Source organism: Elephantulus edwardii, unplaced genomic scaffold, assembly GCF_000299155.1.
Source record: "Elephantulus edwardii isolate Elephantulus edwardi_28Jun2011 unplaced genomic scaffold, EleEdw1.0 scaffold00007, whole genome shotgun sequence".
In the NCBI taxonomy this organism is placed as follows: domain Eukaryota; kingdom Metazoa; phylum Chordata; class Mammalia; order Macroscelidea; family Macroscelididae; genus Elephantulus; species Elephantulus edwardii.
In genome coordinates, this window is record NW_006399757.1 from 9,026,137 (window position 1) to 9,039,923 (window position 13,787).

The following is a 13,787-nucleotide window of genomic DNA, read 5'->3' on the forward strand; positions in this document are numbered from 1 at the left end:
TGACTAGAGGATTTACGGTTGTCATTCGAAAGTCCTTACTTTTTGGGTCCCACTTGGCCCACATTGACTCGTACACAAATGACTTTTCTTGTCTGCATGCCGACGGAGCAAGAGGCTTCCCCATTCCAAGTCGTAGTTGTGTTGAAGGATGATACTGAGGTGTCCTCAATGCACTGACCCCATGGGCCGGTTTGCCAGTGGTACACAGTGCAAGGATGCTCATTACAGCTGCGCACCTCTTGTAAAGCCGTGCTATTTGGGCAGGGAGCTCTACCTGTAAGAAGGAGGAAGCACAGCAGATTAGATGTGAGGCCATCAGAAAACTTGACTATCTCTGTTCCTAAAAACTAACATGGTTGATGGTAACAATTATACTATCACGTACTGAAGCACATCACTACTTTTGGTCTGCACATAACAAGGTAGATAAGTTTATCTTACATATTAATCATGACATATTTCATATAATGTAGCTTAACAGAGAAAACTATGTGGTGAATGTGATATTTGCTTTGAGGACTATGGAGGGTTCAAAAGGAGAGATCATTGTTCTCCATAGTAGCTGGTGGATTCAAACTGTTTGCCTTTGGTTTAGCAGCAGAACACTATCTACTGGTTTAGCAGCAGAACACTATCTACTACACCACCAGAGTTCCTGAAGACTGTGTGATTTTCAACCAGAAGCACGGGCATTGAGACTGTTGATGGAACAACTCAGCCTGTTTTCAAATGCTATAGCCAAACTCAAAGTCTTAATAATTGGTCCTAAAGTTTGGCTTATCACACACACATGTACATTTTAATATATTAGACACTAGGGTTATTAGACATGAGCATTTTTAAATGAAAGATACAGTTCAAATCCATCAGCTTCTCTTTGAGATAAAGATGGCAGATAGGCAATCTCTTATCTCAAAAATATTAGCTTAGGACACCCAATGGAAGGTGACTGACTACAAGTTGGCCTCTACTCCTTGACAATGAGCACGAGTATTTTCTAGTATCTGGTAATCGTAATGACATGCTTTTTCAAGTCCAAGAAGTCTCAAAGAAAGGTAGAGGGCTGCAAATAAAAAGATACAACACTTTTTAATAACTCTAATTTTTATTTTATGATTATTGAACTAGATACAACACTTTTTAGTAACTAATTTTTATTTTATGGTTATTGAAGTAACTTTTTAATACTTATTTACATAGTTTAAAAAAATCACTCTTTTGTACATATAGATTGACAATGGATTGTACATCCATACAATGGAATACTACACAGCACTAAGGAGTAATGATTTCATAAAATACTATGAGGCATATGAGAGACTAGAGAGTATATGCTGAGTGAAACATGTAAGTCACATAAAGATAAATATTGTATAAAGCCACTATTGTGAAAGCAGAAAGATAACTGAGTAAGAGGTGTATAAATGTTCAAAAGGGAAAGGAGAGAAGGGGGCAGAAAAAAGGTGAAATGGGAGAAATCACTGAGATAGCAGAGGCTCATGTATGGGGTGTGAAGTAATGGGGAAGGTTCACCGGGGCTTGAAAAGAGGTTGATAATAGGCATAAAGCAATGATAATTAATTATATAAAATATAATGAGTGTAAAATACAATAATTTATAAAGTGTACAAAACACAAAGTACATTTACAGAATATGATGCATATTTATGATTATTTGCAAACCATTAAATATGTGAAAAAGAATAATACACTGATCACAAGATGTGATGATTCCAGAGGTTTTAAAGGGGAAAACTGGTATCTTTTTGAATCAATGGACTGTGTCATGCGAGCTATTACTGGGAATCCTTTTCCAGTTGCTCATTCCATAGAGTAGGGAATTCTGCTGGTGTAGTCTGTAATCAGTTATATTGCTACCTCAAAGACCACATCTATCTGGTGGTTTGAATACATTGATAGCTCAGTGTGCAGAAGATGGGTAATCTCCTCCCCTATAATTCACACCCTCCAAAAGCCAACAGAAGGTCAGCTGAGTCAGTTCCAACTCAACAACTATGAGTGGAAGTCTCATAATAAATGTTTCATTAATTTCATATCACAACTGCTTTATAAGGAAAAGATTATTAAATGGATGAGCCTGCTCTAACAACTAGAAGGGCATAAAGCCAAGCAATTTCACTACGCTGTTTATAAAGTCATGAAAAACTGACTCTGCTGGCCTAGTGGTAAGAAGCTGCAGTGCGATCTCAAAGGCAAGCATGGTCGAATCCACCAGCTGCTCCATAGGAGAAGGATGGGCAATCTCCTCCCATGCAATTAACTGCCTCAAAAACCCACTGAAAGGCCAGCTGTGGGTCGGTTCTGAATGGATAACACACAAGGAGAACATGCTTAAAAGTAATATTTTTGGGGAATATATTGTCTTCCCCCTAGACCTACTTGATTTCATTCTCAGAAAGGTACTGGCTGTTGTCATGAATGATGAAGACCCTGGGTGATAATAATAAAAATTTTGTGATAGACAAATGGAATGAGTGTAGAAATAGGAAAATGAGGAGTTTAGACATTAGGGAAGCAAATTAGTAAAGAAAGTGATTAATGGCTAAAACTCTAACAATGAAGTTGGCTCAAGAGATCTGAAATTTTGGCAAAAGTTCTACGCAAATCTGGTGGCTATAACCTGAGTTGGTCTTTAGGTACAGTTTCACTTCTGATAAAAGACATTATTCTTATTCAGTAAATAAATTGGTAGACAGTTTAGGTTAGAATTTAGCTGTGATTGTCATTGTTAGGTGCCTTGGTGTCTAGTACAACTCATAGTTACCCTATAAACAGCATAATTGAACTGTTATATCCTCTGCCATCCATTAGGAATCACTTATACAGCACGGAATGTGCGATCACCATCAGAATAGCCTGCATTATATGTTAATAAAATATTTTATTAATGTCTCCAGCCTTATGAAGGTGAATACATCTATTATGGTTCCTACCCTGTCTTCTGTAACACAGCTTAGTGGTTCTAACACCCCTAGAAAGAAGTTTAGTATTTGAATAGGAATAAATCCCCAAACATACTAATTTAGTTGATAAGTAAATGAGCCCTCCTATTGTCCATTCTATGGGGCATTAGCTTTATCCAATCTTTTCTCTCAGACAAACACATGCTAGTAATATACATTACGATGATAATAGTGATATTGAGGGATATTATAGCTAATATTAGATGGATCTTGGCTGAAAGCAGAGAGTACCAGAGGAACGTCTGTTTCATTGTCTATGCAAAGACATTTGACTGTGTGGATCACAACAAACTGTGGCTAACTCTGAGAAGAATTGGAATCCCAGAACACTTGATTGTGCTTATGCAAATCCTATACTTGAACCAGAAGGCAGTCATTAGACCAGAGCAAGGAAACACTGCATGGTTTAAAATTGGGAAGGGTATACCCCAGGGATGTGTTCTATCTCCATACCTTTTCATTCTATATGCAGAACAGACTATTAGGGAGGCTGTGCTCTATTAGGAAGAGTGTGGCATCAGGATTGGAGAAGGACTCATTAACTCTGTTATGCAGAGACACACCTTGTTTGCTGAAACTGAGGAGGACCTGAAGTGCTTGCTGCAGAAGGTCAAGGACTGCAGTCTTCAATATGTATTGAAGCCCAAAATTAAGAAAACAAAGATTCTCACTACTGGGCAGATTGGTAGCATCATGATAGATGGTGATAAGATTGAGATTGTTAACATTTTTAGTTTGCTTGGCTCCACAATGAACACTCTTGGTACCAGCAGTCAGGAAGTAAAGATGATTGCACTGGAAAGTCTGCTGTCAGGAACCTCTTCAGAGTATTGAAGAGCAACTATGTCAGTCTGGAAACTAAGGTGTGCCTTATCCAGGCCATAGTCTTCAAAATTACTTATTATGCATCAGAAAGCTAGACAATGACTAAGGATAATAGAAGAAGAATAGATGCTTTTTTTTTGTGGTGCTGGACAAGAGTATTGAATATATCATTGACTGCTTGGTGAACAAACAGGTTTGTCCTAGGAAGGGTGAATGAAACCAGGCAGCTCCTTGGAGGCAAGGATTCTTAAGCTTTTTCTGACATACTTTGGGCATGTTGCAAGGAGAGGGACATCATTCTTGGGAAGGTGAAGGGACAGCACAGATTGGAGATAAATTAATTTAGTGACTGGGGCAATAGAGGTAGCTGTTGTACATAGGTTCACTATGAATCACAAGCAATGCAACGGCACATCACAATAACCAGATAGATTTCTATCCACGTATCTAATCCACCAACTGCTCATTGGAGAAGGAAGGGCAATCTCCTCGTGTAAATTTAACTGCCTCTGAAAACTTGCTGGAGGGTCAGATAAGTGTCGGTTCCAACTCAACAGCACACGTTTCAATCCCACTTGTTTATATCTAATATTAAAATGACATAACTGCCAAAATTTTTTTCTTTTTTATCTTACTTTTACGTGTGTATATCAATGTGTGTTTAAAAACAGAATTAAGAACAGAATTGTTTTTTGACCTCTTGGTTTTTGAGAAAAGTAATGAAAAGAAAATGAATAACATCTACAACATAAAAATTCTCTATATCCATGCCCTGAGCCACACTGAAGACACATTAGCAGTTTTCATCTAGTATAAGAATACTTGCACAGATCAGCCCTGATGCAGTCTTAATTACAGCATAACAAAGATATGGTGGATGCGAAAGCATGGCTTGGGTAGTAATCAGTCATTCTAGGATCAGCATATTGTTTGGAAAATAATTTGACAGGAAAATTGATGATAATCTCGAATTTATCTATTATTTATAATATGATCTAATGCCAGACATCTAGGAATATTTCCAAGTATGGGAAATGATAAATGGAGACCTATAACAAAATTGGTCATAAGTATACTGAAGAATACTCTCTTACATTAAAAAGATATGCTTAATAATAATACAATGATCTAGATATTCTTTTATACCAACAAGGGAAGAACTTTACAAGACCCTGATGGAATTGATTTAAACCCTGTGGTTTAAATAAACTTCCATTCCCACGTAAATTTCGATATAAAAATATCAACTGCTATGTGAAACTCCCAGAAATAAAAAGGTGAATTTTCCTCACTCCTCTGTTCCAAATTTATAAAACTGTGTTAGAACACATTTAAACAGATAAAGTATAATACTGTTTTTGGTTTACATATTGATTATCTTATACAATTTAGATAATAGGTTAAAACAGCAACCAAAATAGCAAATCTTCAAACAGCAAATAGATACATGTGCATTAGGCATTATTTGTAATGAATGTGTGATATGCTCCCCGGGATACTCAGAAGGGTAAAATGATGAAACTACTGTGCTCATGAACTGCATAATATAGTTCCAAGAAGAAAATTCATAACTAGAGGATAACAAGATAAAAAGGCTTAATTCTAGATAACTCAAATTTGAAACTTACTGCCTCTGAGTGGATTCCAACACAAAGCAATTCTCCATGGGGTTTATGAGACCATAAGATTTATTTCTTTTCTAATCTTCCTTTTCATACAAATATATGCTAATAATATACATTGCAATTATAATAAAGATATAGTTATTAATTAATTAATGAAATAGTTGAATATGGAGAGAATGTCTTTTAACAAAGGAGCACCTTTCTGGCAGATGTGAACCACTGACCTTTCAGAAAGCACCCAAACATATTAAGCACTATAACACTAGGACTTTAGGGGATAGAAAATATCTTCACTAGCTGGAGGCTTCAAGATTAGCTTTTGAGAAGAAAGAGGAATCTGGAAAGAGAGGAAAAAAATGGCGGCTTTTATATAAGTAAAGCAAAATTAATAAAAGCAAAGCCATGTGGGCAGGTATGTCTTTGGGAACTGGCAATATCAATGTCATCAGTACAAGTACAGAGTTCACACACAGAAGCAATCAGAAACTAAGATAAGGAAATAGGTTGAACTATGATATGAAAACACTTTTGTATGCATTCATGTATGTACTATGTATTATGTATGTACTATGAAGTACTACATTTAAGCTCATCTAACTTTGTCTGCTATCGGAAGCCAAATCTATTGCACAGAAAGCATTGCTTGGTAAAACATACATTGGCAATGGTATGATTTGGGAAAACTGAATTGAAAGACCGTTAGTCGCAGAACACGTCAGGAGAGTTTGCAAAGTATACTCCCTTTCCTTCTCCTCCTACCTCTACCCCAAAGAAGGAGGTAGATGGCTCTGACTATGTTGTTGCTGTTAGGTGCCCTCTAGTTGAATGTGATGTACAGCGGACCTATGAAAAAAATCTTAATCTCGCCCTATGGTGCACCACCTTCATCACCTCTGATACACTTGAACCCACTGCTGCAATCACTGTATCAATCCATCTCATTGAGGGCCTTTCCTCTCGCTGACCCTCCACCTTCTAAGCCTGATATCACTCTACAAAGAATACCCTATTTTAACAACATGTCCAAAGTGTGTGAGATGAAGTTGCACCATCTTTGCCTTTGAGAAGCACTCTGGTTGCACTTTCTCCAAGACATATATATTTGTTTCTTTGGCAGTCCATTGGACATTCAGTACTCTTCTCGAACACCACAACTCAAAAGGCATTGCTTTTTTCCTTTCTAAATCCTTATTCATGGTCTACCTCTTAGATGCAAAGCAGGTGATAAGAAAGACTGTGGCTCTAATCGGGTGGATTAAATCTTAGTGTTCCAACTGACATCATTGCTCTTTAGGACTTTGGAAAGAACCCTGACCGTAGAGTTTCCCAGTGCTGTATGCTTCCTGATTTCCTGACTGCTGGTTCCAAGGGTGGTGGCTGTAGATCCAAGAAAGATGAAATCATTAACAGTTTCAATCCTTCCTCCATCTATCATGATGTGGCCTACTGGTCCAGTGATAAAGACCTTTGTCTTCCTGATGTTGAGATGTAATCAATACTGAAGAATGATGTCCTTGATTTTCTACAGCAAGGGTCTCAAGTCCTCCTCACTCTCAGGAAACACAGTTGCATCATCTGCATGGTGCAAGCTGTTGATGAGTCTTCCTCCAATCGTGATGCCACATTCTTATTAAAAAAAACCCAGGTTATCAAATGATTAGCTCAGCATACAGATTGAATGGATATGAAAAAAGGACTCAGCTCTCATACACACCTTGCTTGATTTTAAACCACAGAGTGTTCTCTTGCTCTGTTTGGACTTGAGGACAGAATGAGTCTTTAGAATAAATGACTGAATTTTGTACCTTCGAGGAATTATTCATCACAAATATATTTTTCAAAATAAACACAGATGGTTACTATACATATGGAATCTACCTGATGAACTTCATATATATCAGATTTTCTTCCTTGGAAAGAATCATCAGAGCTCTATGTCAGAGCCAGACCAGTGGAACAATCCATCAACTACTCATGTGCAAGTTCAAACTGAAGTTGAAGAAAGTGAAAACAAGTCCACAAGAACCAAAATATAACCTTGGGCCTCCCCTACCTAGATTTACAAATCATCTCGAGAATAGGTTGAAGGCACTGAACACAAATAATCAAGGACCAGACAAGTTGTTGGATTATATCAAAGATATCACCGAAAGGTTGCCACCAAGACAAAGGAGGAACAAAAGACCAAAACTGATCTCAGAAGAGACTCTGGAAATGGGACTAGAACATCAAGAAGCCAAAACAAAGAAAAGAAATGCTGAAGTAGAAGATATTAAGAGAAGATTTAGAAGAGCAAGTCAAAGACAAAGTAAAGTATAACATCTAACTGCATAATGAGCTAGAGTTCTAGAACAAAACTTGCTTGACATTTCTCAAGTTTAAAAACTGAAAACCAAATTCAAGCCTAGTGCTGCAATGCTAAGAGATGGCATGGCAGGAAAAAAAAAAGAAAAAAGTCCTGATTGACCCAGAAAGCATCAAAGAAGATATGGACAATACAGAGAAATAATAAAATAGCTGGACAACACTGAAATTTTTCAGGAAGTAGTATATAAAAAAGAGAGTCAATGATACAGTGATAATGAAGAAAGAAGTTTAATCTGCACTTGAAGACACTGGAAAGAAAAAAAAAAAGACCCAGGAATCAATGAGATACTAACTAAAATCATTGAACTAACAAAGGCAGCCCTGGATGCTGACCAATCTGTGCCAGGAAATTTGAAAAACAGCTATCTGGCCAACTGACTGGAAGATATTCATATTTACTCCTATTCCCCATATAAGTGAAAGCTAGAAATAATTGAATATAATTAATAGCGCATGCAAACAAGATATTGCTGATAACCACCCAAAAATTGGCTAGAACAGTACATTGACAGAAAGCTTTCAGGAGTTCCAGCTGAGTTTAGAAGAGGCTCTGATGCTGGGAATATCATTGCTGATGTCACATGGATCTTGGCTGAAAGCAGAGAATACAAGAATAATGTTTATCTGTGTTTTGTTGACTATACAAAGACAGTTAACTGTGTGGATCATAAAACATTGTGGCTAACATCAATATGAATAGGAATTTTAGAACAGATATTTCTGTAAGAAATCCATACCTAGACCAAGAAGATTTCCAATTGGTATTGAGTCTACATAATTTTTGTGCACTGGTCCTATTGGGGTAGGTTGAAGCAGAACTCCCTTTACAAAGAATGATGAAGAATTACTGGAATTTACCTAGAAGCCGAAGTTATATATGCATATATTTGTATAATGGGAGCAGGTGGCCTAATGATAAGAAACCCATTAGAGTTGTGAACCCAAAGGCATACAGTGTGAATTCACCATCTGGTCCATGGAAGAAAGACGGACAATCTCTTCCTGAGGGATTTATTGTCTCTGAAAACCTGCTGGAGGGTCAACCAGGAGACATTTCTGCATCCACAGTATATATTAGCAACCACAATGGGAATTGTTGTGTGCCATCAAGTCAGAAATAACCCAAAGCTGATTTGTCAGTGGGTTTTCTGAGGCTGTTAATTGCATGACAGGAGACTGCTCATCATTCTCCCACGGAGCAGCTGGTGGTTTCAAACTGTATGCCTTAGGGATTGCAGTGCTTCTTACTCTAGGCCACTTCTTGTTTTTGTGTATCATCAAGTTGGAATGGACCCGTAGCTGACCCTCCAGTGGGTTTTCCGAGGCAGTTAATTGCTTATCCTTCTCCTATGTAGCAGCTAGTGGATTTGAACTGCATGCCTTTGAGACTTCAGTGTAGCTTCGTACTACTAGGCTACCAGTAGGCCTCTTGAAATTCCTCTGGGAAATACTTATATTTCTTGACTTTATGATTAAAAGTATTTAGCTATAAAAAGTGAACAATTTAGAAATATTCTCATAATCAATGTTTGTGACTTATAAAACACCATTTTTGTGCAGTCTACTTATTATTTTAGATAAAACTGGCATAAATCCATTTCAATTTTACTCTCTTCTCTGCTTGCATAAAAGCAGGTGTGAAAACATTAAAATCTGGCTGATGAAATTATACTACTAGGTCATTTTGAACTCTGCAAAAGTAAACATGCTCTCATTTCTTTTTCTGTGAGGATAATTAACTGTATAATGAGAATTAACAGGAGTTGTTCTTATATTCAGTGTAACACATTTTATAATCATTCCTTATTTTTAAATTAAGCTTTTAAAGATAAGTAACAAGAACTCAAAACTTGAGAAAGCTGAAAATATAACACTGATTTTTAAATTTCAAATTAAAATTAAATTTCAAATCTAACCTATCAGTATTCATATGAAAATGCTAGACTTAACTATTAAAAGACTGTCCTGTTAGAACATTCTAATACTATTTTGTAGATATTTTAGGTCTTATCCTAAAGTTTATATCATATTTTTACCTCAGGGTATCACGTTGTTTGTTGCTAGGTATCATCAAGTTACTTTTGACTCACAACAAACTCATGTTACAAAGTAGCATGAGCCACCATAGCATTTTCTAGAAGATTTTTTTTAAACAGGATAAGGTATTTCTTACATGGAACCATTGAGCAGGTTCAAATAGCCAATCTTTCAGATAACAACCAGGCTATTTAGCCATCATGGTATTCAAAGTATCATGTTATTATATTGTTATGTGCCATTAAATTGCTTACAACTCATAGCGACCCCATGTACAACAGTTCTGCTCTATCTTGATCCAATTTCATTGTCTCTGACACACCTATCCCCATCACTCCAGTCACTGAGTCAATCCATCTCATCCAGCGTTTTCCTCTCTTGTGCTGTCCTTCTACACTTCCAACCATGATGTCACTTTCCAAGGACTGGTCCCTTATGGCAACATGCCCAAAGTATGTGAGACAGAGTTTCAAAATCCTTGCCTCTAAGGAGCAGCCTGGGTTTCACCCTCTCTAGGACAAACGTTGTGTTCTCTTGGCAGTGTATGGTACAGTCAGTATTCTTGTCCAACACCACAGCTCAAAGGCATCAATTCTTTTATCATCCCTACTCAACATCCAGCATTCTGATACACATAACTTCACAAGTTATTGTGAAATTGTGAAGACTATGGCCTGTATCAGCCACACCTTAGTCTCTAGACTGACATCATTGCTCATCAGCACTCTAGATAGGTCCCTGAGAGCAGGTTTTCTCATTGCAATTTGTCTTTTGATTTCCTGGCTACTGGTACCAAGTGAGTTGATTGTGGAGCTATAAAAGCGGAAGCTGTTAACAACGTTAATCTTTTCTCCATCTATCATGATGATGCTGTCAATTGGTCCAGTAGCGAGAAGCTTTGTTTTCTTGGTGTTGAGCTTCAATCCATATTGAAGGCTGCAGTCCTTGACCTTCTGCAGCAAGTGCTTTAGGTCCTCCTCAGTTTCAGTAAGCAAGGTTGTGTCATCTGCATAATGCAGTTGCTGATGAGCTGTCCTACAATCCTGATGTCACATTCCCTTCTCATAGAGCTCAGCCTCTCAGATGATCTGTTCTGATGTAGACTGGAAAAGTTTGGAGTTAAATGCATCTATGGTTTGCATTTCCTGCGTTTTCTGATTTTGAACCATATAGTGTTTCCTTCTTCTCTTCTGCCCACTGCCTGCTGGTACAAGTATTGGCTTCATATAAGCACAGTGTCGATTTATTCAACCAAGAAAACTCAAACCTTAAAGTGTTTATTTATCTACTTATCCATCGATAGATAGAGATACATAATTTTAACTTAGCATGAAAAGAATTGCTTCTACTACTTTCTGTGAATTATTTCTCTCTTGTTGTTACCCCTTGTGATTTAGGTTCCAAAGGACGATATTCCAACAAGAAGTGTTCTATGAAATTTTTATGCACTGCAGACATTGTTGTTAGGTGCCGTGGAGTGGGCTCTGACTCACAGTTATGTACAACATAATGAACAGCACTATCTTCACAATGATTGCTATGATAGAGCCCACTGCTGCAGTGAGTGTATCAAGCCATCTCGCTGATAGTTTTTAATTTTTCTCTTCTCTGCATGACATCCTTCTCTAGAGGTTGACCTCTTCTGATAACAATGTGTGACAGTTTGATCATTCTCCCCTTTCTAAGTAATATTTTTGGCAGCATATTTTCTAAATGAGATTTGTTTGTTCTTCTGGTAGCCCATGGTATATTCAGTATTCTTTACATTGCATATAGTATATTATATTTCTCAAGACTTTGTAAATCAATTTTATAATAATAAATTTCATCATATTCTCTGTTCCTTCTTGCTTTCATTTCGAATCAACATTAAAGTTACCAAAAGAATACTTTATTAATATTTTTTTCTTAGACTATTTGAGAGACATTATTGAATTTATACCCCATTATGCTGCAGAAAAAGTATGGACAATTTCCTTTCATGGGATTTACTGCCTCTGAAAACCTGCTGATGGTCAGCTATCAATCAGTTCTGATGACCGAAAACACCACCACCACCACTAATACGTAAGTGTGTATTTCCTATAAGTATGGACATGCTCACAAATAACAAACAAAACTGGGAGATAAGAATTAATACATTCTTGTAATCTATTCTATCAGACCTCATTTAAGTGCTGAATACTTGTTATACTAAGATGTCCCATTCTGTTATTATTAATCAATCTGGAATAGTTCTACATACTACAGGATAGTTATGATAGATGTTATGCAGAATGTTTTTCAGTTAGTGTGATATTTCTCATCTTGGCCCCTGTTATTAGTTGTTGAATTGGTTCCCATGGCCACTCATGTATTAGAGAATGAACCTCAACTCACCCTGTGCCATTATCTTCATTATCCTTATCTTGCTGGAGCCCATTTTTGTAACCACTGCACATTTTTAGTCCATTCCAACCTAGGGGATTCATCTTCCAAAAGCAGGCTGGATAGAATTGTGTTCTGATTTGGAGAGCTTTCACTGTAACACCTAGAAGTAGATCACCAGGCCTTCTTAATTATCTTTGTTTGAAACCTCCACTGAAGCCTAACCACCATGGGCAACTCTGCTGGTATTTTAAGAACTGATGGCATAACTTCTGGCATCATAACAACACTGCACAATTACAGATGGCTGTTGTCCTCTTGATTAGATTCTGCCTCCGCCTTTTTGTAAAGAGTATCAGTAGAAATGACATCATGTTTCCAATGCATCACACCAAGGGCACATGATTTACTGTGCTCTATGACTAATGGTAGTAACTGATTACCTCATTAAAGGCGCCTGTCATACTTCTCCATTGGGTAAACACTCACCTATGTAAATATCATATTCTTCAATGTTGAAGTTACGAATTTATTTTTGTAGATAAGGACCTGAGGTTTCCTATTTTATTTAATGAGTTAAGATCTGTTATGCCATTATTTATTTTATTATTCTAATTTGTCCCATGTATGATGAGTGTGAGATCATTCTTGAAGGTTTTATGGCCTTTTCATATTCATCTTCTTCTTTTCTGGCAGGAGGTTCTCTAGAGACTTAGACTTTTCTGTAGCAAGATTCTGAAACCATCCATTTCTTCATCAAAGATTTCTGGTTGCTTTCAAGGGTATGCATTTTAAAACACACACACACACACACATAGACCTAAATAGACCTAAGACTCAGTAAATTATGAATACCATCAGTAAACTGTGATCACATAGTATGATAATGTTGTTCACTCACTTGATGTTAGATATAGTTATGTGACTTGCTTGAACAATAAAATGACATAAATCGCTTCTGGGACTAAGTATTAACTTTGTATGCTTGACTCCTTAACGATTTTCTCCTGGCATGGCACTGAGGAAGCGTGTTCTGTGGTGGTACAATGCTGAGCCATTTCCAGGACAGATGGCCCTAGAGAGTTGCCCAAAACTACAATAAAACTTATCATGGGGATAATTAAAATTTTCTCATGGGAATAATAATTTTTTAATTTATTAACTTGTGTGCAGGATATTATCGTAGCACAATCTAGCCTATCCTTACTAATAGAAAAGCTTATCTAATCTTTACTATAATGCCTAATCGTGATGCTCTGAGTTATACAAATAGATTTCAGCATTTAATTTATAAATCCAGATAAATACTTTGCATATGAACTTGCCCTGTAAGTTATTACCCCAAATTGTAGCAGACTTTCATGTTTATTTAGCAGTTTGCCTAAGGTGGTCTTTTCCTTTAAAGTTATCATGGTGAATTTACATACATTAAAATTAAACACAGTTATGAAACATACAAAACACTAATTTTGGATGAAACTAAGAGAGACTTATTTTGTGGATAATTATAAAGAGTTTTCTGAAAGGGAAATATATTTTAAATATCTTGTAAACATAGTTCCAAATCATATTTTAAATTCTC

The 13,787-nt window shown here is 36.8% G+C and overlaps 1 protein-coding gene across 1 annotated transcript in view; it reads right to left on the minus strand.

The window, feature by feature from the left end:
- Positions 1–13,787, minus strand: part of THSD7A (thrombospondin, type I, domain containing 7A) — a 620,355-nt gene that overhangs the window by 114,706 nt on the left and 491,862 nt on the right. The window contains exon 8 of the mRNA XM_006880244.1: positions 40–274. Coding sequence (XP_006880306.1) covers positions 40–274 — 235 coding nt within the window. The remainder of the gene's footprint in view (positions 1–39; positions 275–13,787) is intronic.